We start from the raw sequence: 23,202 nt of genomic DNA on the forward strand, positions 1-23,202 counted from the left end.
TAATAGAATGGCAATTTTTATTTTACAAATGAAAAGGCAAAATACTGCTATTGAGTTGACCATGAAGTCACATCTGAGTTGAATTTTCATACTTTGCAGTTGAATTTTCCCACCTTGCAGTTGAATTTTCCCAGTTCATCAGTTAATTCCACTGAAAACAGACTAAGCCTCCATTTGTGGAAGAAGTGTAGGCCAGATTTAACCATGATGATGGAGATGGTCGACAAGATTAAGCAAAGGAAATGACTGTAATCTGTTTCAAGTTCTTTTTCTTCTTGGAAACATTCTCCATGGTAATGTAAGACTTAAAACAAAGACTGTGACTGTCCTGGTCAGAGAAGGTTAAAGCTGTGTCATAGAGAATTGTAGACTATTCTTCTACCTTTGTCCAGTGATATCCATATCTCTCAGAGAGGTCTGGCTAAACCAGAATATTCTTTGCAATAGCATTCAAAGTCCTTACTTGGGTCACATCTGTTACCTTTAGAGAATATTCTGATCTAGAAAGAGAGGCTCCCATAGCAACAGAGGAATTTCTGCAATAGAAGTAATAAAGGGACAGATAATTACATAAGTTGTTAAATGAGTCCTCCTACTGGCACTTCATTTTATAGGCAATTTCATGGCTCAAGAACAAAGTTAGGTCAAGGACCCTGAACTACTATATTTCATAATTTTTATTAATTACTTGAAACATCTAGTATCTAAATCAGATAGTGTACTTGATTTTATATCTGGAGTTGTAAATTCTAAGGCTCTTGCTTCTTTTACATTTCATTTTTTCCAACTTAGAAATAATCAACAATTAACTATTAAATTATAGGAGTCCTCTCAAGTATAATAAAAAAAACACATAATAGTTTAAATTCCTTAATGGTGATATAATTTCCAAATAACTGAAAATAAGGAATTCCCTGGCAGTCCAGTGGTTAGGACTCCATACTTTCACTGCCAAGGGTGCAGGTTCAATCCCTGGTTGGGGGAACTAAGACCCCACAAACTGTGCGGCATGGCCAAAAACAATAAAATTTAAAGAAATTAAAAAATAAAAATAAAATAACTGAAAATAGAGAGCAAAGGTGAGGAAAGACTTAAGTATTAACAGTAGGAAAGATAAAAATGACTACGGCTCTTCCATCCTGATACCATAGTTATTAACTTTGCTAAAGGAAATCACAGGTGAATGGCCACACATACATATCTGATTCATTTGAAGCTTAGCTGGTGAATTAGAATTTATTATTAACTGGTCTAAGTTCAGCAATGCCTTAAGGCTTTGAAGGTTAGCCTGTGTTCAGAAGAGCCTGCTTATTTAAGGCAGGAAAAGAACCACTCTGCAGTTAAAACACTTCAAAAATGACTGTAATACTTACATACTAATCACAACATTCCATTCATTAATCATGCCATCAACTAAGATTTTCCTGTTTGGGGAAGTAAAGATTAATCGCATTCATTTTTGCAGGAGTCAAAGAATATATTTTTACCGAAACTTCATTCCTGAATCTCTAGCCAACCGAGCGGAACAGTGGAATTCTGTAGCACCTGAACCCTCAAGGATCCTTTGTAGATTTCTGTCTGTTATGCCACCCCCTGTTGGAAAGAATAAGTAATATATTAAATAGAATAGATTTTCATATAAGATTTAATGAATAATATGACTGCCAACTCTACCTGGAACCTCCATACTGAAATTTCTCATTGATTTGAGAATTATTCTCTCTTTACTCAGCTAGAATGAATTTAGAAAAAAATGATGAAAAGGCAAGACTACAGACTCTGAAGAACAAAAGATAAGGTCAAAGAAACTTTATGACAGAATTTTACATGCCCACTGGTTTATATAACAATGCTATACGTTACTGATTTTAAATCTATAAAGATTACTCTAGGGCAAGGAAAATCACTGAGTGCTCTAGCCCTGCTTCCCCTCAGTTAAAGCAAAATCAAATTGAAATGAAAGGTAAGATAGACTTGAGGAAGAAGTCACAAAAGCGAAGCCTCAGAAATGTATGTCAAAGAGAAAACCTCCAAGGTTCTTTCTCTGGCCCAGGATTTGATGAACACACAGATTTCACTGGAAATGGGAATAATGCAAGGTGTTATACAGCTTATTTGTTATAATATCAACTTTTTGTTTCATTTTACAGAAGAATTTGATTCTACTTTATTAAAACTGCATAATCAAGTATTTTATGACTCATTTGTTTTAACGAACAATCTCTTAAATGTCTGTATATAAAGAATAATATTCTGAACTGATACCAGATTATAAATATAAAATCAGCTTATTCATCTTTATATCATTCTCTCCTAATATATACGATGTATTCAATACATATTTTTAAATGACTGTTAAAATATGTACTTTTTATCTCAAGCTATTCAAGCTACTAAAATAACTTGACTTACACACTCTTTCAGACTCATTAACTTTTTTCTTGGTGGTACAGTAATATCACTGAGCCCTAAGAAGCAGAAAGAACACAGACGGAGAAGTCAGATTTAGACTGGAATCCTGGCTTTACCACTGTGGCCCTTCACAGCTATGTGATCTTAGATAAATTACTTAAATCCACTGAGCCTCAATTTTTTTCACCAAAGAGGGATAGTATTGCCTACTTCACAAACTTGTAAGGATTAAAAGACAAATACATTATTTCCTTCTAATAAATAACAAAATATCTGGCCACTGAAACACATGTTGCTCAGTTATCAGAACATAAGTAATACATTTTCCAAACATAGACTAACAGGTGGGACTTGAAAGAACAGCTAGTTCAATATCCTCTCTTTATAAAGATAAGGAAACTGGAGCCTAAATTATATTGTAAGCTTCATTATGAAAGTCCCTAGAGGGGAGCTACTATGTTCTAGTTATCTTTATATTTCCCAATGATGGACACTCATTAGGCATTCAGGTTGACTTACCCAGGAATTTTTACTTGCTGGTAATTACTTACATGAAATTGTTATAATTTGTTTACACATCTATTTGGTGAGCTCCTCAAGTAGAAGGATTACTTCATATACATTTCTGTGTTTTTACACCTACCACAGAACCTGGCATATAATTAGCATTTTCTTGGTAAGGTTTGTTAAATAATCACAAATATTTTTGGATATAACATCTTTTCACCTAAGACTGTAAGCCTCTTGAGGAAGTAGTTTCTTGTGTAACTCTGTATCCCAAGTAGTGCCTTGCACATAGCACATAACTTAATAATTACATATAAAGCAAAGGCAATCTTACGTTAACAACTGTCTTTAAGTCTGGGTATTAGTTGTCAAGTATAAATATATTTAGTCTTAAATGGAAATGCATCAGACTCAATTAAGTTTCTTTAACATTCCCTGATTAATCTTCTAAGGGTCTCAACTTAACAAATAATATATGCTTTCTGTCTGCTCATGTTTCAGGAACTTGCTACAAGTCAAAGCTTTCCTAAATTTCTGACACTATCTGTCTGTTTGGCCTCTTTTTAAAAACTGGCCTATATCTCACTATCACCATTTTGACCTCTGGTCAGTCTTGGCATCATTGGTATTAAGACAACCAGACACTGTATGCCTTCTGATGTGATGAAATATGAAGTATTCAGAATTATCCATGAAGTATTCCTACCAAAAATATTTAACCAGAATCTAAACAAGCAGTTTATAGGAAAATACAGAGGCTAGTCTAGGAAATACATGCTAAACAATATCAAAAGGAAACAATCTGATAAATCCAGAAATTAGGACATTTTACAGGGTAAGTAGTTCAAACTTTTTAAATGTCATTTTTTTTTAAAGCAGAAGAAGAAAAGGAAAACTTCTATATTAAAAGATATTAAGAAAGATAAAAACCAAGTGCAATACTTGTTCCTTGATTGGATCCTGGTTTGAACATATCAGCTATAAAAAACATTCTGGGTACAATTAGAGAAAGGAGAGTATTGGCTGAGTATTAAATGGTATTAGGGATTTAGTGTTTATTTTGATAGATGTGATAATGGTATTGCGGTTAGAGTAAAATGCCCTTATTTTTTTAGAGACGTATAAAGAGAAAATGTCATAATGCCTTTAATTTAATTTTAAAATACCTCAGGATAAAAAAAAGATGAAACAAATGTGACAAAATGTTAAATCTAGAAATTGAGTACATGAGTATTCATAATACTGTTTTCTTTCTTATACGTTTGAGAAATTTAATAAGAAAAAATTAAGATTGTCTTTATATTCATCTCATTCTGGATCTAGGTCATCTTATCTAATTCTTTAAAAACTGTTGACTTCTAATGAGCCATTATGTACTTCATTGATCTTAGAGTTATCATTACGAGTATGTGATCCAACTGTTCTGACTACAAGGAAGAATTTCGTGATCAAAGATTTTCAGAAACTGAGTATTACATTATCCAGGGATATTACGTATGTTTGCTTATACCTTGTCAACAACTAGGATATTTGGCCCTAATGCAGCGCAGCAGCATCAAGCTTGGTGTGCCTCACCAGAAATGAACATCTACATTCACAAAATTGTATACTATGGGAAAGCAAACATGGAGAAACCCCAATCCTTATTTGCTCTTCTCTGAGCGAAACCCTACTAGAGTGTTCCTCATATAAAGTTTTAAATTGCAGCACAGATCCCCCAGTCTTAAACATTTTAATCAAATTATATATTCTTTCTGAACACCATGTACTAATACTACCCTCCATACTGTCCTGCCTCTTTTGCTCTTCCTCACTATAGTGTTACACTAGTAAACGGATAGATAAATAAATACCTGGCATTACCACAATTCTGCCTTTTGCCTGAAAAAAGAAAAAAATAAACAATTTTAATATCCTTCTCTTACATGGGATAATAAGGCAGCAAAACAGAAACATAACTATATTAAATTTATTAAGTTACTACTAGTATTTAATTTTCAATAGATCTTTCTATTTCTTTGGGATCGTGGGTAAGTAAAATGTTCAGCATAGTAACTCCTTCTACCCAGAAAGGTTATTTTATTGTATTGCTTTAAAGACTTGTACTGTTACAAACACAAAGAATAGGAGAATAAAATATAAACACTAAATAATCGCACCACCTTAAGAAAACCCATTACTGGGGACTTCCCTGGTGGCGCAGTGGTTAAGAATCTGCCAGCCAATGAAGGGGACACGGGTTTGAGCCCTGGTCTGGGAGGATCCCACATGCCGTGGAGCAACTAAGGCCATGCACCACAACTACTGAGCCTGTGCTCTAGAGCCCACGAGCCACAACTACCGAGCCCATGTGCCACAACTACTGAAGCCTGCGTGCCTAGAGCCCGTGCTCCACAACAAGAGAAGCCACCACAATGAGAAGCCCCCGCACCACAACGGAGTAGCTCCCGCTCACTGCAACTAGAGAAAGCGTGCGTGCAGCAACGAAGACCCAACACAGCCAAAAATAATAAATAAAATAAATTTTTTAAAAAAGAAAAAAAAAGAAAAGCCACTACTGAAAAATAACACTAATTCTGAGTTATTGGCATGCGATGGAATGGAAGTAGTTGAATTTAAGTAAGATTTCAGCAGAAAAGAACGAGTATAGCATAATCGTAAATTACTAGAAAAAAAATCTGTTCAAATCATGTATCTTCAACTAAATTCCCTAGCTTATACCAATTAAACAAAACCATAGGTCCATTTTATTGGATATTAAGTAATAAAACTGAACTAGATGAATTGATTTAATTTCTGATAATAGGTATTGAAATTTCCTTATTTTTATTCTAATTTTCATCCCATTTCCTAAATAAATTTTGGTGATATACCCAGTATCACTGAAAGTCAAAAGGAAATCACCTTTTTACAAATGCATACTCAGTGGAAACTCTAGTGGCAGGTAGGTAATAATGACAGAATAAAAATAACATATAATGTTATAACAAGCTCACTAACTTGCAGAATAATACCCTGATCAAATTGCTCTATCATGAAAGTGTTTATCAAATGTCACTTTACTCACTCCTCCATCCATCCAACAAATATTTATTAAGCGCCTACCGTGTACCAGACACTGTTGTAGGTATGGAGAATACTGTGACTGACGGGGTCCAAAATATGCCACTGTGGCATAAAAATTATTTTGAGCTAAAGGCTGAAATTCCTTATCTGCCTAATTCCTTATTCCTTATCAGCCTCCCAAAAGAACTGAAAAAGAACTCAACTGTCATAAATCCCCTCACTGGAAGCAGCTCATCAGCACCACACCCAGACAGACTATATCATAAAACTATCCTATCTCCCATCTATTCTTCTAAAGATACAATAATCTTTCCAAAAAGTCATTTGTTTTCCCATAAGGGCCCTTTCTCCTTCCACTTCTAAGTCCCTAAGTGCTCTCTTCCCCCTCCTTCACCTATTAGAAGATGGTATATAAGCCCCAAATTCTAAGCACCTCTTTCAGTCACATTTCTTTGTGAACTCCCATACATACATACACATGTGATTACAATCTTGTTTTCTTGCAAATCTATCTTTTGTCAGTTTAATTTGCAGGACCTCCAATACTGAACCTAGGAGGGTTCACTTTTTTTTTTAAAAAGAGGGTAAAGAAAAAGTTTTTCCTCCCTGACATCATGAGCAAGAGAAAGTTCCTATTCTCATGGGGCTTTCATGTTCAACGAAAACAGACAACAGATAGGTTTATTTATAAAATATAAATATTTAAACATACAATGAAAAAAAAATAAAGCAAGGAAATGAAATAGAGAGTAAAAGGGAGAGGGGGCTATTTCATAAAATTTAATAATTGTTAGAGAAATAAGTGAAACAAGGCTGTTTAGTATCCTCAAACAGACTACAGCAAAATACCCACAAAACTAAATATTTACTATCTAGAACGCTGAAATGAGTTCAGGAGCAAAAAAAGTCATATTTACTATAACTGTTTCTTCCAACTGAAAGCTTTCTAAAACATGGACAAATGTTTAAAGAGATGAATTCTATCACTTTTTTTTTGGCCTTCCATAAAAGATTATTTAGAACTACATGCTTACCTGAGGCTATCAAAGTGATTTACCAATACAGAGCAGTTACTAAGTGTCAGACCTTGTGCTGAAGTAATCCACAACTATTCTAGGAGGTAGGCACTATTATTATTCTAACTTGTAGGTAAGGAAACTGAAGTTTAGGATGGTTAGGTAAACTGCCCAAGGTCACTGTTAGTAAGTGGCAAAACCAGGATTTAAACATAGACCTTTCTAATACCAAATCCTATGCTTTAACCAGTATATTATACTACTAAGTAACTGCTTCAAGAAGTAAAGTTAGCATGATCTCACTTCTATGTGGGATCAGAAAAAGTAAAATACAGAGAAGCAGAGAATAGAATGGTGGTTACCAGGGGTGAGGAGGTGAAGGAAATGGGGAGATGTTGGTAAAAGGATACAAAGTTGCTATGTAGGATGAGTACATCTATAGATCAAATGTACAGCATGATGACTACAGTCAATAAAACTGTACTGAATACTAAAAATTTGCTAAGAGAGTAGATTTCAGGTACTTTCACCACACACACATGCCACACAAGTTAACTATATGAACAGATGAATATGATCTTGACTGTAACCATTTCATTCTGTATATGTATATCAAAACATCATGTTGGGGCTTCCCTGGTGGCGCAGTGGTTGAGAATTTGCCTGCCAATGCAGGGGACACGGGTTCGAGCCCTGGTCTGGGAGAATCCCACATGCCGCGGAGCAACTAGGCCCGTGAGCCACAACTACTGAGCCTGCGCATCTGGACCTTGTGCTCCGCAACAAGAGAGGCCGCGACAGTGAGAGGCCCGCGCACCGCGATGAAGAGTGGACCCCGCTTGCTGCAACTGGAGAAAGCCTTTGCACAGAAACGAAGACCCAACACAGCCAAAAATAAATAAATAAATAATAAAAATAAAGGAATTCCTTTAAAAAAAAATCATGTTGTACACCTGTTATATATACATATAATTTTTACTTAAAAAAAGTAAAGTTAGTGTATAAGCATATTTAACCCAGCTCTTCCTGCCAACCTGCCAGTGATTAAACTACAAATCTCTCTCTCTCTCTCTCTCTCTCTCTCTCACACACACACACACACACACACACACACACAAATATTTTGAAATGCAATATATGACTACAACAATTATTCTCTACTCCATACTGAGTAACCATTTTAAAATGGAAACCTGACTCATCAATCCTTCTATTTTAAAATGCTTCAGGCTTCCCCAGTGCACCAAGGATAAAATACAAACTCTTAAATAGTTTTCAAGGCTCTGGACAGTATTCTTCTCTTCACATTCAATATTATAGTCATTCTTCAGTATCTTAATAAATTACGCTCACGTTTGTTTCTAGGCCTTTGCATATACTGTTTTGTCTACATGGAGCATCCCCCCGACTCTCCCTCTCCCTATTCCCTTTTACATTGTGGCTCCTAATCATCCTTCAAATGAGTAAGACATTGCAGTGTGGATTTCTTTTCTTCTGGGAAGCTAACTACTGTTAATCCCAATCCCTCAAATCTGGGGTTAATTCCTCTCCAACGTGCTCCCACAGCACTTTTTTTTTATATAGTACTCTATTAAAAGTGCTTGTTGTGCACTAGTTTGTAAGGGCAGTGACTACAGACACGTGTGCGCGCGCAGGCACCCCTTGGTTACCACCATAGTGCAAATGCCCTGCACCTTAATATATACTTAATAAATATTTATAAAACCAGTAAGTTCCAGTCTAGAAAAGTTTATCTGATCCTCAGGTGAAATTTCTGAAAATTATCTTCATGGTTATAGAAAAGAAAACATAAGCAGATATCTACACAAAAACACTAAATAATATTATTAATAATAGCAGTAGGGCTTCCCTGGTAGGGCAGTGGTTGAGAATCTGCCTGCCAATGCAGGGGACACGGGTTCGAGCCCTGGTCTGGGAAGATCCCACATGCCACGGAGCAACTGGGCCCGTGAGCCACAATTGCTGAGCCTGTGTGTCTGGAGCCTGTGCTCCGCAACGAGAGGCCGCGATAGTGAGGGACCCGCACACGGCGATGAAGAGTGGTCCCCGCTTGCCACAACTAGAGAAAGCCCTCGCACAGAAATGAAGACCCAACACAGCCATAAATAAATAAAATAAAATAAATAATAATAATAATAAAAAATTTTAAAAAAAAAGATATCCTTTAAAAAAAAAAATAATAGCAGTAATAATAATTACAGACACTAACATGTATTAAAATCTAATACATATCAAGCACTCTGCTAAGGCTCTTACCAAGAGCCTTTCTTATCTCTTATATTATCTCTTATCTCTACCAATCCTACCTGATCTCTACCAATCCTCAGAGCAACCCTATATAGGAGATATTAAACTTATCTCAATTTCACACAAGGAAACAGAGGCTTAAACGCTAGTAATCTATTCAACATTATACAGCAAGTGTCAAACCTGTCTCAAATCCAGAACATCCTCATCTCAAAGTCCATACTCACTAACTTAGAATGCCTCTGGACTGGTGTCAGAAAAACACAGACTGTTCTACAAATGATGCGAACTCACAAGAGGAAATCATATAAGAGAAAAATGTATTTCCTCCTATCTTGGTAGCTGGGGAGAAATGAGAGAAGGATACAGTTTTAGGTTTTTTTTGGCCGTGCCATCTGGCATGCAGGATCTTAGTTCCCCCACCAGGGATCGAACCCGTGCCCCCTGCAGTGGAAGCGCAGAGTCTTAATCACTGGACCACAAGGGAAGTCCCAGTTTTAGTTTTAGAATTCACCTTGAAAGGATAATTTTCTCAAATTTTATGTGGGAACCCCTGAGTATACATAGGTTGACAGTAAGAAGATATGGCTTAAACTATGCAACGCTGATGGCAGAAGAAAGGTAAAATTTGCTGTGGTTATCCAATTAGATCAGTTATTTAGGCATTGTCTATAATTTGATCTTAAGAGCCTTGGCTACTAAAAATGCTCATGTGAAAGAAATAAAAATTATAAAATATGTTATTTCCTGCTTGCTATGGAGTAACCACAAAGTCAGTAATATGTAGTTTCACAACCTTGTTGAACAGCAGAATATCAGAAGTAACCACAACAGAGTCTTAGGAAGAAAGGAAGGAAATTGTGTGTACCTGATCTATGAGTCGCTTTATTAGGGGTAGTCCTTCTAGTGCGGAACTGTCACATCCACTGGTTAATACTCTTTCAAATCCCAAAGTTAAGAGGGTCTCTAGAGCTGCCATTGGATCATGAACCATGTCAAAGGCTGAAATAAATAAAACTGACTTGAATTTTGAACAGATATCTCTAATACAGTGCTTTCCAAAATGTAGTATACACACAGTGGTATGCTGGACCTAGCTTGTCCTGGCTTGCAAGAGTGTCAGTTGTTAAATATTCAGGAATTTTGCAAGCATGATTGTCAATCCATTGGCAGCTGAAATTAGTCAAGGTGAAAGTACATAAACCACAGAAATCAACAAATGCTACAAGTCAGGGCTCTTTTTTCCTGAGAACCAGTTTACCAGCATACCACAGTCAGCATGCCACCAATGGTATGCAGGATCATTTTAGATGGTATGCATTTGAACAGATGCATTTACTTACATGCAGATTAGAAGTGAAAAGTTTCCATTTTTCATTAGTTATAAAGTTTCTCTTTAAAATAAATTTACTTAAGATTTTAAGAAAATTATTAAATACATTTACACAAGTAGCCCTTGGATATGGTAAAATTGTAAACGTAACAGGCAAGTGACTCAAATTTGGGAAAGTCTGCTCTAAGGGTTCAAACAAACTGGACAAACAGAATGAAAACATTACACTCACCAGTTCTAGAAAAAGCCTTGTTTCACATTCTCATTATTGACTAATATTTTATTCTAATCCATTTATCCCATGTACTCAAGACTCATAGTATAAGGATAGTTGTTTACAACAGACTATATGAGGTTTCAGTTCCATCCTACTTTCTAAGAGACTTCTCTCCTCCTCATTGAGGAAACTGGCACTAGGAACCCCAAAGAAAACTACTTCTGCTTTGGTTCTCAGCACTGCTACATGATACGCAAGTGCTAATCTATGGTGCATTAGGTGGTAGACCCCTTCCTTTCACCCTTTAGTGTATGTAGGCAGCTAAATGTAACACAGAGGGTTTTCCTTTTTTGGTGGCAGTACCTTCTCAGTGATTACACTGTCATAATATTAAATACATGAGTGAAAAAAAAGTGGAATCCAGGACAATATAATAATATAAAAACGGAAATATTTTTGCTAAATTTATTGAAGGAAAAGACAAAAACTTTGAAATGATTTTCTTAGTTTAAGAACAGAAAAATATATTCTATATGGTGGGTTTATTTTGAATTATTTAGCATATCAAATTTTAAACTATATATTTTTCAGATAAATGTTTACTAATTTAAATTACCTCATATTTTAAAACTTTTCTTTTTTTTGGCTAGCTTCGAAGTTCCTGACTTTTAAGTGATCTAACATCTTTTAGTTATTGCTAGTTTATGAGAAGCACTGCTAAACAGCAAGTCAAGAAAGTTTTCTGGTGTTACTCATTTCATAAAGAAACAAGGATTACAAATGCTTTATACCTAATTTCTATAAATGGATGCAAATCCTAGTGTCCACTCTCATCCTTATCTTTGGATGCTTACTCAAAAGGACAAAAAAAATTCAATAATTTCTCATGCATATCATCAAATAAAAAAAAATTGAAGACTTCTTTCTTTTCATGTGCAATGGCAGTGCCTCTGAAGGCAAAATTCACACTTGTTCCTCCATTTTACCAATGTTAGGCAGAAATGTATGGAAACTGTAACTGCCTGATTTAGAGATAAGAAGTATTTTCATATAAAATTATCAGATACTTTTTAGAAATCATTCTGATGCAGACAAGCTATCAATAATGTACAATAATTTTGTGCACTATAGTGAACATCTGTTCATTGATTATCCAGCACCTATTTCTTCTCTCCTCTTCCTAATAGTACCCAATTCTTCATCAGATACCCACCCCCTCTCTGCCCATGAATCTTATATTCATCTGGGAAAGCTGACCTCACTCCTAGCTTCAGGAAGATCTTATCTGGCTTAAGCCAAGCAGCACATTTCCTTTCATTGGCCATAGTGATTTATCCTTTTTGAGACTGCACATGACCTGAGGCAAACTAATAAAAATGAATCTCAGGATTCTTGCTTGGAAAGCTGTGACAAGCACATGCACTTGTAGGCAATGCTTACTCTCTCCCTCTATTATATGCCACCACCACCACCTTCTGCTTTTAACAACTTTTCATAACTAAGGCTTCATATTTTCTAGAAACTGTGCATCTCTAAATTTACAACTGTTAGTCCCATGATCAGTATAAAAAAACCAATTGGTAACACTGTAACAACACTATACAATTGTGTTCCAGAAAAAAGGTTGTGGCATTTGGTGAAATGAGAAAACTGACACGGTTCAAAAGAACTTCTAAAATGGAAATGACTCACCTCGGTGGAAAGTGACTGGCAGAGGACGGCAAATAGCTATATAAAGAAAATCACATTACAACATGAATGAAGAGATCATCACTGATTACTATTTACAGAATTCTCCATGTTAGAATGAACTTTTTAATACTTTCTTCTCTTAAGTGAAGACACTGAACTAAAATAATAAAAAAATGGCAACCTTCCAAATCCAAAAGTCCTATGTTTCCATTAATCTCTGATTTTCATTTAAAAAAAAAATAGTCATCCACTCCTTAGAGGCACCAAATAAAAACTATATGATCTGGCAACTATAAGGGTAGCATTACATCTATTACTTACCCTTCTGAAAATCTTCAAGAAATACTCTGGCCTAGTAATATAGGTAGTTTGCTTCTGTCCTCTCTACATCTCCCCATCCTCACCAAATGTAATAGCTTTTCAACTTTTTGGTGCTGTGATTAAAGGAATCAAGGTAAATTTCCCTTAAACCCTATAGGAACAGTAGCAGAACCCAATCTATAGTAACTGAGAGAGTCAGGAGGGCTATGTCACACATAGTCTCTACCCAAAACACCTGAATAGCTAGTGTTTAAAATAGGTTAGTATAAGTGGCTGCAGGTGTGAATGAAAAGTCAGTTTTGTGATTGCGTTTTTCTATATTGGGAGTATTCAATGCAATCATCGTTAGAGGCTTTTTAGTCTCAGATACAAATTCTTACCCACAAGGGACATGCACAGTTCTTTGTCAATGTGTCCATCTTCAGTCAGTGCCCCAAATACCAAACCATCAGCACCATAAAGCTTGGCAAGACGAATGTCAGCCTTCATCACCTCAACTTCACGGTCTGAATATAAAAAATCACCTCCACGTGGTCGAATCATCACAAAAACTGGTATCTGGACATATTGCTTCACTACTTGAAGGACACCTATAAGAAGAGAGCAGACTAATTAAAATTCAAATGTGAGCTAAAAGCTCAAGGAAGTCAATAAAATATTACTGTACTGGTCTTTTACATTTTCTCTGGTGTATCACTTCTACAAGAAATGGAAGAGTTGATGGAATAAACCATAAAAAGATGGATCTAAAGGAAAAAGGAGACACTGAGAAGAAAAATGTACATATAGTAGAAGTTACATAATAAGAAAATCAAGTGTAAATAAAAAAGCCATTTAGAAAATAGAAGGAAGTTACCGCATTTTAAAAGCACTTGTCAGTTGACTCAACTAAATTCTTTTACTGGAATGTGACATTTGAAAGTGTAATAACTACCAGGCTCTATGTTCTGCCAGTGTATTCCCTAAGATCCGGTTTCTCCTTCATAATGATTACACCTCTATTTAAAACCTACTATAGAGATGGTTACATAGTTCTAAAGTTTATGATTCCTTAATGGACAAAGATATTTAGCACAGCCTTTTTTTTTAATAAGAGATATGCAAAAGGGAGCGAAGTTGTACTTATTTGTGGTTTTATGAGGATATCTATGAATAAAAGTACCCAAATTTGACACAATTCGTGGCTAGTTCAGAAACACTCAATGGTATGAGATCTGTGGCAAGCACCATTAGTGTTTACCCAATGTGAATTTACGTCTTTTTCCTTGCTACAAGAACCCCAATTCTGCATGGGATAGCAATGTGCCCATCACCAAGTAATGAATCATACATGACTGCTGTTGCAAAAAACAGACTGCACTCAAATAACTGGTATGTTCTAGGTATTTCACAGAGTGGCCAGGGAACGCCCTCCTTTATTTTAGAGAGAAGAGTCCAAAAGGCCATTGCATATATAAACCTTTTATACTAAATAACGCTATCATCCATCTCAGAGTAAAATATAGGAGTCAAAATTTCATATAGGGACTTGGGCTTTAGAACGAGACAGAGTAACAGGAAATGGATTTACCCTTCCACCCCTAAAACCAAAAAACAGACAAAACATATGAAACAATGGTTTGCAACAAAGGATAATGTTGCCTGAGAGATGGGAAACACATGAGGTGAGCTCTCTGAATGACCCAGATTACTACCTTGAGAGTTTTCCAGGCCACAGCATAGGGAGGGGGAACCCAGGCGGAGGCCAGAGAATTCTCTGAGTTGAAGAGACAAAGCTGAGAGTCCAGGAAGACCAAGTGGCTAGAGTTCACAGCAGAGAATAGCAGGGAGGAGAGAAAGAGAACCCTGGAGATCTGCACAGAACCACACCCCGCCTTCCTGCTAATATTCAGCTGAGTACCAATCGGCGTATGCACGCAAGGAAACTACACAAAGCCAGAGAAAGACCCACTGAAAAGAATTAGAAGAAATACTGCCTGTCATTCACACCAGGCCAGGAATAATGCCTGTTCCCACAAGCCACACAGGAAAATTTCAAGATTCATGGGGCACTGGGTAGAGTACACAGAAGGTCTTGCCTCAGTAGTGGGGAATAACACTATTCCAGACCCACTTAACAAATTTTTAAAACCCAATCCAAAATGAACAAACTGTTTCCAATACCTAACTGCTCAAGGATATTTATAGGAATACAAAAATATCCAGTACCCAGCAAAGTAAAATTCATAATGTCTTGCATACAATGAAAAATTATCAGGCAGGAAAACAAGATGCATCATTAGGCGAAAATCAACCAAACAAAACCACCTAGAACTGATACAGATGTTAGAATTAGCAGCCAAGTCATTAAAATAGCTATTGTAACTTTATTCTATATGTTCAAAAAAGCTAAAAAGTGACATGAGAGATATAACAACAATCTCAAGTATCTAGGGATGAAAACTACAGTGTGTGAGATGAAAAATACACTAGGTGGGATTAACAGCAACTAGACATTGCAGAGAAAAGATCAGTAAACTTGAAAACAAAGGAATAGGATCTATAGAAAATGAAACAGAGAAAAAGGTTTTTTTAAGAGTAGTTCATCAGTGAGCTGTGGAACAACTTTAAGCAGCCTTAAGTAAGTTAGCTGAAGTCTTTGAAGGAGGGAGTGGAGGACATTAAATGCAGAAAAATTTCCAAATGTGATGAAAAGTATAAATGCACATGTCCAAGAAACATGAAAAAAACTACACTCAGGTACATCATAATCAAATTGTTCAAAACCAAGAATAAAGAACAAAATCTTAAAAGTAACCAAGAGAAAGACAAATTACACAGAAAAGAACAAAGGTTTGGATGACAGCAGATTTCCTGTCAGAAACAATACAAGCAAGAAGACAGTGGAGAAGCATCTTTAAAGTCCAGGCAGAATAAAACTGTCAACCTAGAATTCTACACCCAGCAAAAATATCTTTCAAAAAATGGGGAAAGGTGTTTTCAGATATACAAAAGCTGAAAGAATTCATCACCAGCACATTGTACTACAAAAAATGTTAGAAGAATTACTTCAGGCAGAAGGAAAATGAAACCAGATGGAAATATAGATCTACACAAAGGAAGAGCATCAGAAATGGTTAATTACACATGGGTAAATATGATGTCTTCTTATTATTTCAGTCTCTTTAAAAGATAACTGGCTCTTTAAACAAAAATAATAACAATGCAGTGTGGAGTTTTTAACATATGTAAAAGAAAAATGTATGACAACAGCACAAAGACTAAGAGGGGTGAAATGAAGACAAAAGTCAGTATACCAAGGATGCCAGAATGGAAAGATAAAAAAAAACCACGGTCCTTGACATTACTGCAGAGCATATAAACCAATATTAACAGTAACTTAATCTCAACTTTATGATATATAACGGAAAAAAAATCTATTTGATCACATCTGTGATAGACAAGTTTATTTGCAACCATAAACATTTCTAACTGATACAATATCCATGGCATAGTTAACATGTTAGTAACTTCAGTAAAAGATCCCAATGAAACAGATTATCAATTGTCTCCAGGCTCCATAAACTCCTATGAGAAAATCCGAAAAATGGACACTTACCCATGCTGGGTGTGGTTCCTCCTTCCACTAAGCCAGAACATAATTCAATGCGATCAGCACCTGTAATAAGAAAAGCATTGCTAAGCACAATAATTTTTTTAATTAAAAAATTAAGAAAAATTTTGAAAAGCATTGCTCAAAAGTTATTGTCCAAAATAAACTCTTATTAAACAGCAAGCTTAACATTTTTTTCTAAATATAGAACAGAGTCTTAGAAACTGAGAGAAATCAAATTATAAAACTAGAGTAAAACTCTATTTTTAAACCCAACTATATTCTGCAACCCACATTATGTTACTGCTAGTCAAATTTAAGAGTTAATTCAAGTTTAGCTAGGTCTCTTAAAATTTTGTATTATAGGGTTGCTTCTCTATGTACAAGGAAGTGATTTAGAATAAAGAAGTTTCTGGATTGACCACAGTGGAACACTGACTCTTCATTGATTAAAAAAATAGCAATCTCGGGACTTCCCTTGTGGCACAGTGGTTGGGAATCCTCCTGCCAGTGCAGGGGACTGAGCCCTGGTCCGGGAAGATCCCACATGCCACGGAGCAACTAAGCCTGTGCACCACAACTACTGAGCCTGTGCTCTAGAGCTCACGAGCCACAACTACCAAGCCCACGTGCCACAATACCGAAGGCCGCGTGCCTAGAGCCCGTGCTCCGCAACAAGAGAAGCCACCACAATGAGAAGCCTGCGCACCGCAACGAAGAGTAGCCCCTGCTCACTGCAACTAGGGAAAAACCCATGTGCAGCCATGAAGACCCAATGCAGCCAAAAATAAATAAATAAATAAATAAATTTTAAAAAATAAATAAAATAAATAAAATAAAAATAAAAGATGAAAATCACAGTTTCTTTAACAAACTATAAGGAAAGAAAAGAAAGAATTAAAGAAAGAAAAAAGGGAAACATAGATTGAAACAGACATATCAAAAAAATGATATGTTTATATCTTGATTCAAAGAACTGTAAAACAAAACTGTGTGAGCCAATTGGGGAAAGCTGAAAACTAACTGGGTATTTTTGATGATATTAATAAATATTATTTTTAAAAGATGTTACTGATATTTTGGTTATTATTATTTTTTTTAAAGGTTATTATTATTTTTTAAACCTTTTAGAGATACTGAAATATTTGCGGATGAAATGACATAATGTCTGGGATTTACTTCAAAACAATTTGGGGATGGGAGAGGGAAGGTAGGAATATAGATCAGAGGTCAGCAAATGATGGTCTGCAGGCCAAAGGCTCACAAGCTTCTTTTTGTTATGGCATTCAAGTTTAACACGTTTTCGTGTATTTTTTAAATTTTATTTATTTATTTATGGTCGTGTTGGGTCTTCATTGTTGCACACAGGCTTTCTCTAGTTGTGTCAAGCAGGGGTTACACTTCATTGCAGTGCATGGGCTTCTCATTGTGGTGGCTTCTCTTTTTGTGGAGCACGGGCTCTAGGCGCGTGGGCTGCATGAGGTAGTTGTGGCATGTGGCCTCAGTAGTCATGGCTTGTGGGCTCTAGAGCGCAGGCTCAGTAGTTGTGGCGCATGGGCTCAGTTGCTCGCTGGCATGTGGCATCTTCCTGGACCAGGGCTCGAACCCATGTCCCCTGCACTGGCAGGTGGATTCTTAACCACTGTGCCACCAGGGAAGTCCTGTTTTCGTGTATTTTTTAAAAACATACATTTCATACAACTGACCCATATCATACAATTCACCCTTTTACAGTGTACAATTCAATGGTTTTTAGTATGCTCACAGAATTTTGCAACCATTGTCACCAATTTTAGAACGTTTTCATCACCCCAAAAAGAAACCTCACACCCTTCAGCAGTCACTTTCCCCTCTCCCCATGCTCCTCAGTCCTCGGCAACCACCAATCTACTTTCAGCCTATAAAAGAATTGCCTATTCTGGATATTTCATATAAGTCGAATCATACAATATGTGGTATTTTTTTTACTGCTTTCTTCCACTTAGAATAATATTTCAAGATTCATCTACGTTGTAGCTTGATCAGTACTTCATCCTTTTTTTATTGCCAAATTGAGAATGGTTTTTACATTTTCAAAGGATTTTTTAAAAAAACAAAGAAGAATATATGACAGAGACCAAATGTGGCCAGCAAAGTCAGAAATATATTCTGTCTTGCTCTTAACAAAAACGTTTGCTCACCCCCAATATAAATGAAAGATTGGCCATGTACTGAAAATGATTAAAGCTGATGGGTACATGGTGATTCATTATACTATTCTCTCTACTTTCGTATATGTCTGAAATTTTCCATAATAAAGTTTAAAAAATTTTCTGATCCTGAGATGATGGGAATTCCTGTGCTTCCTGTTAAAGCAAGTTCAGGGTGCAAAAGAAACCATGAGGTAAAACATATGATGTTCAAAAAAAAAAAAAAGATAATGATAAAAGTCCTCACAATGAAAAAAGCATCAAATCTCTAAAATCAATGGCCTGAAAAAAATTAAATCTTTGCTAAGTTCAATTTTAAAAAAGTTGGTTAGGGCTTCCCTGGTGGCGCAGTGGTTAAAGATCTGCCTGCAAATGCAGGTTAGATCCCTGGTCTGGGAAGATCCCACATGCCACAGAGCAACTAAGTCCATGCGCCACAACTACTGAAGCCCACACACCTAGAGCCCGTGCTCCATAACGAGAAGCCACTGCAATGAGAAGCCCGCGGACCACAACGAAGAGTAGCCCCTGCTCTCTGCAACTAGAGAAAGCCCGCATGCAGCAACGAAGACCCAATGCAGCCAAAAATAAAAATTAAAAAAAAAAGTTGGGTTAGTAAGCACTATTATGGACACCTGACTCAAAATATAACCTACTGGGGAAGTAAGACTAGACGATCAGTAGGTTTTCTAGTTGGTTGGTTGTTTTCAAAAGGATTACTGGGGGCTTCCCTGGTGGCACAGTGGTTGGGAATCCACCTGCCAATGCAGGGGACACGGGTTCGAGCCCTTGTCCAGGAAGATCCCACATGCCGCGGAGCAACTAAGCCCGTGTGCCACAACTGCTGAGCCTGCACTCTAGAGCCCGCGAGCCACAACTACTGACCCTGTGTGCCACAACTACTGAAGCCTGCGTGCCTAGAGCCTGTGCTCCGCAACAAGAGAAGCCACCCCAATGAGAAGCCCGCGCACCACAATGAAGCGTAGCCCCCGCTTGCCGCAACTAGAGAAAGGCCGTGCACAGCAACAAAGACTCAGTGCAGCCAAAAAAATAAATAAATAAATAAATATTTAAAATCTCCAATTAAAAAAAAAAAGGATTACTGGGATCCTTAGAGATCACAAAGGTTCCTAAGGTCAGTTCACAGGATTCATTTTCAGACTTTTAAAAGGACTGTCAATTGCCATCATTTTCTAATTTCTCTTACCTCCTCTTTCTGCATTTACAGCTGACTCCACTGAATCAACACACACTTCCATAAGAAACCCATTTGCTGCTCCTAAAATATACAGAGAACAATGAAATTTCATGATGATACTATCCATCCAGACCAAGCAACCACAAATATTTTACATTTTGCTGCCAAAATCCAAATGTCTAATAATAGGTAAGTATGTAAGTACACTAGGGCTCGTGAATGCAATAAAATACCACATTGTTAAATTGATGTCTCTGGACTGCAAAATAAAAACACAGACATATGTATAAGAAATATTGAGAAATGCCCATCGACAGACTAATGGATAAAGATGTGGTACATATATACAAGGGAATATTATTCAGCCATAAAAAGGAACGAAATTGGGTCATTTGTAGAGATGTGGATGGACCTAGAGACTGTCATACAGAGTGAAGTAAGTCAGAAAGAGAAAAACAAATATCATATATTAATGCATATATGTGGAACCTAGAAAAATGGTACAGATGAACTGGTTTGCAAGGCAGAAATAGAGACACAGATGTAGAGAACGTATGGACACCAAGGGGGGAAGTGGCGGGGGGGTGGGGTGGTGCTGTGATGAATTGGGCGATTGGGATTGACACGTATACACTAATATGTATAAAACAGATAACTAATAAAAACCTGCTGTATAAAAAAATAAATTACATTTAAAAACAAAGAAATTATACTGAGAAAAATATACACTGAATGTCAAGTTAATCTTCCTAAAACACAGACCTCATCATCACATTCCAGGTCAAGATTCTTTCGATGCTTCTCAACACCTGCAGAATATGTTTAAACTTCTTCATAAGGTATGTATGTTTAAGAGCAGGGATGGATCTCAAATCCTGACCAGACAACTGATTTGTGTGATTCTAGACAAATTACTTAGTCTAAGTTTTCTATAAAACAGAGTAGGTTTGGGCCTTCCCTGGTGGCGCAGTGGTTGGGAGTCTGCCTGCTAATGCGGGGGACACGAGTTCGAGCCCTGGTCTGGGAGGATCCCACATGCCGCGGAGCGGCTGGGCCCGTGAGCCACAACTACTGAGCCTGAGCGTCTGGAGCCTGTGCTCCTCAACAAGAGAGGCCGCGATGGTGAAGAGGCCTGCGCACCGCGATGAAGAGTGGCCCCCGCTTGCCGCAACTGGAGGAAGCCCTCGCACGGAAACGAAGACCCAACACAGCCAAAAATAAATATAATAAATAAATAAGATTACTATTAAAAAAAAACAAAAAACAAAAAAACAAAAAAAGAGTAGGTTTTAGTACCTACCTCAGAGTAGTGAGGATAAAATGAGATAATTCATTTAAAGTGTATAGTACCCACTAAGTGTACAAAAAGTACTAGTTGTCATTAATTAACTATACATTATTTCCTCTATATGCCTCAAGTTCCCCCTGATCCCCATCCCTGCTCTTGGTTATGCCATCTCCTCAATCCACAGTGCTTCCAGCTCTATCTTTGAATGCTAAAATCTTCCAAGGTTCATGTCAAATCACATTTCCATGATATTTCCTCTCTCTCAAAGTAGGAAATTGTATCTCCCTTTTTTGAACTCATATAACTCTTCATAAACTATATGTTCCTCTTTAAAACACTAACTCTATCTCTTTAAAACATTATTTTCTCATATTATTTTTTTTGTAGATAGGTGTCTGATCACTCTTACTTGACCTAAACTTCCTAAGTAAAGTCTTTATGTGAGAAATCTTTATTATTACCCACAGTAAGAACACTGTCTACCACAGTACACAATAGACACACAAAGATTTACTAAAGGCTGAATATTTATAAATTCATAAAAATTCATGTATTTACACTAAAGAGTGTGATGAAAAGAGTTTTGAATTTTTTCTGTAAGTTAAGCACATACTTTTTAAAAAAATTAAAACTACTGAATGCACACTTAATGCCTAAAAGAATGTTCACCACATACTGATAATTGTTACTACTAGGTGGTGAGATTTAAAATTACTTTTACTTTCTTCTTTTTACTTTTCTATATTGCTTGATTTTTTTCTACCCGATGTTGCTTTTATAGTTTTTTTTAAATCAATTTTCAATTTGAAAAAAAAAATCTATCATCCACTAACATCAAACTGTAACTGCCTCATTTATTTAAGACTATCAGAAAGAGCTAAGTGACACTCTGTGCTCTTAACCAACAGCACTGCATTAACTCCATGGGTTTCCTAATCGCCACCCACACCAGCTGTCAGATCAATCTAACTGAACAGTGCTGCAGGGGTACCATTTGCCTCACACAAGAAAACACCTTGGTGGGAATTCCCTGGTGGTCCAGTGGTTAGGACTCGGCGTTTTCACTGCCAGGGCCCGGGTTCAATACCTGGTAGGGGAACAAAGATCCCGAAATCTCGTGGCTCAACCTTGGCCAGGAGAGGGGGGGATACACACTTACAGAACAAACTTACAGTTACCAGGGGAGAAGGGTGGGGGGGAGGGACTGGAAGTTTGGGATTGACATGTACACACTGCTATATTTAAAATCGATAACCAACAAGGACCTACTGTATAGCACAGGGAACTCTGCTCAATACTCTGTAATAACATAAATGGGAAAAGAATTTGAAAAAGAATAGGCACATGAAAATGTATAGCTGAATCACTTTGCTGTACACCTGAAACTAACACAACATTGTTAATCTACTCTACTCCAATATAAAATAAAAATTAAAAAACAAAAAAGAGTAAGGCAATTGTCCTAAAAAAGGAAGTTGTCTGTAGGGATCAAAGAAGAGGACATTTGTTTGGAGCAGCAGTTCTCAAAGTGGGGTAGTCCAGTTAACTCTGGACTAGGGCACTCTAACACACTTTCAGAGTCCGTACAGTGAAAATTATTTTCATAGTAATACTGAGACTTTGCCTTTTTCACTCTCATTCTCTCACAAGCGGAATGGAGTTTTGGGGAGGCTACTTGACCTGTCAGATTGAATGCAGAAGCAGGTATGAGAATTCCATTTAGCCAGATGTTAAAGAGATCTGCAAAAATACAAAACATTGGCACTATTCTCACTATTTTTTGTTTGCTCAGGAAAATGGTGATTTTTTTCATAAAAAATGTTGTGTTAACGTGTAATGGGTTTATTATGGTTTTTTCTAGTTAATAAATATTTTTAAAATTCCTGCTTTAATTTCTAACGTGGACAATATCGATAGATTTAACCTATATAAATAAAAGGTCTTTGAGGGTCTGAATAATTTTAAGAGGGCCAAGGGGTCTTGAGATTAAAAAGTTTGAGAACTGCTAGTTTGGAGGAACCAAGAGGTTACGGAGGACGGACCTGCCAAATTCCCTAACACCTGCCATGCCAGCGCACCCTGGCCCGTTAGGAAGAACTCCGG

The 23,202-nt window shown here is 36.7% G+C and overlaps 1 protein-coding gene across 4 annotated transcripts in view; it reads right to left on the reverse strand.

The window, feature by feature from the left end:
- The window catches only part of CUTC (cutC copper transporter), a 23,899-nt gene continuing 697 nt past the window's right edge, over positions 1 to 23,202 (reverse strand). For 2 of the 4 annotated variants that reach the window (XM_007187384.2, XM_007187385.2), the window contains exons 2-9: positions 19,821 to 19,892; positions 16,431 to 16,490; positions 13,213 to 13,422; positions 12,512 to 12,547; positions 10,138 to 10,271; positions 4,773 to 4,800; positions 1,488 to 1,593; positions 1 to 536 (exon numbers count right to left, since the gene is read on the reverse strand). In XM_007187384.2, the coding sequence (XP_007187446.2) occupies positions 422 to 536; positions 1,488 to 1,593; positions 4,773 to 4,800; positions 10,138 to 10,271; positions 12,512 to 12,547; positions 13,213 to 13,422; positions 16,431 to 16,490; positions 19,821 to 19,892 (761 nt within the window). In that variant the 3' untranslated portion in view covers positions 1 to 421. The remainder of the gene's footprint in view (positions 537 to 1,487; positions 1,594 to 4,772; positions 4,801 to 10,137; positions 10,272 to 12,511; positions 12,548 to 13,212; positions 13,423 to 16,430; positions 16,491 to 19,820; positions 19,893 to 23,202) is intronic. The other 2 variants (XM_057531383.1, XM_057531384.1) reach the window with 2 other exon arrangements.

This window comes from Balaenoptera acutorostrata, chromosome 16 (genome assembly GCF_949987535.1).
Source record: "Balaenoptera acutorostrata chromosome 16, mBalAcu1.1, whole genome shotgun sequence".
Lineage (NCBI taxonomy): Eukaryota > Metazoa > Chordata > Mammalia > Artiodactyla > Balaenopteridae > Balaenoptera > Balaenoptera acutorostrata.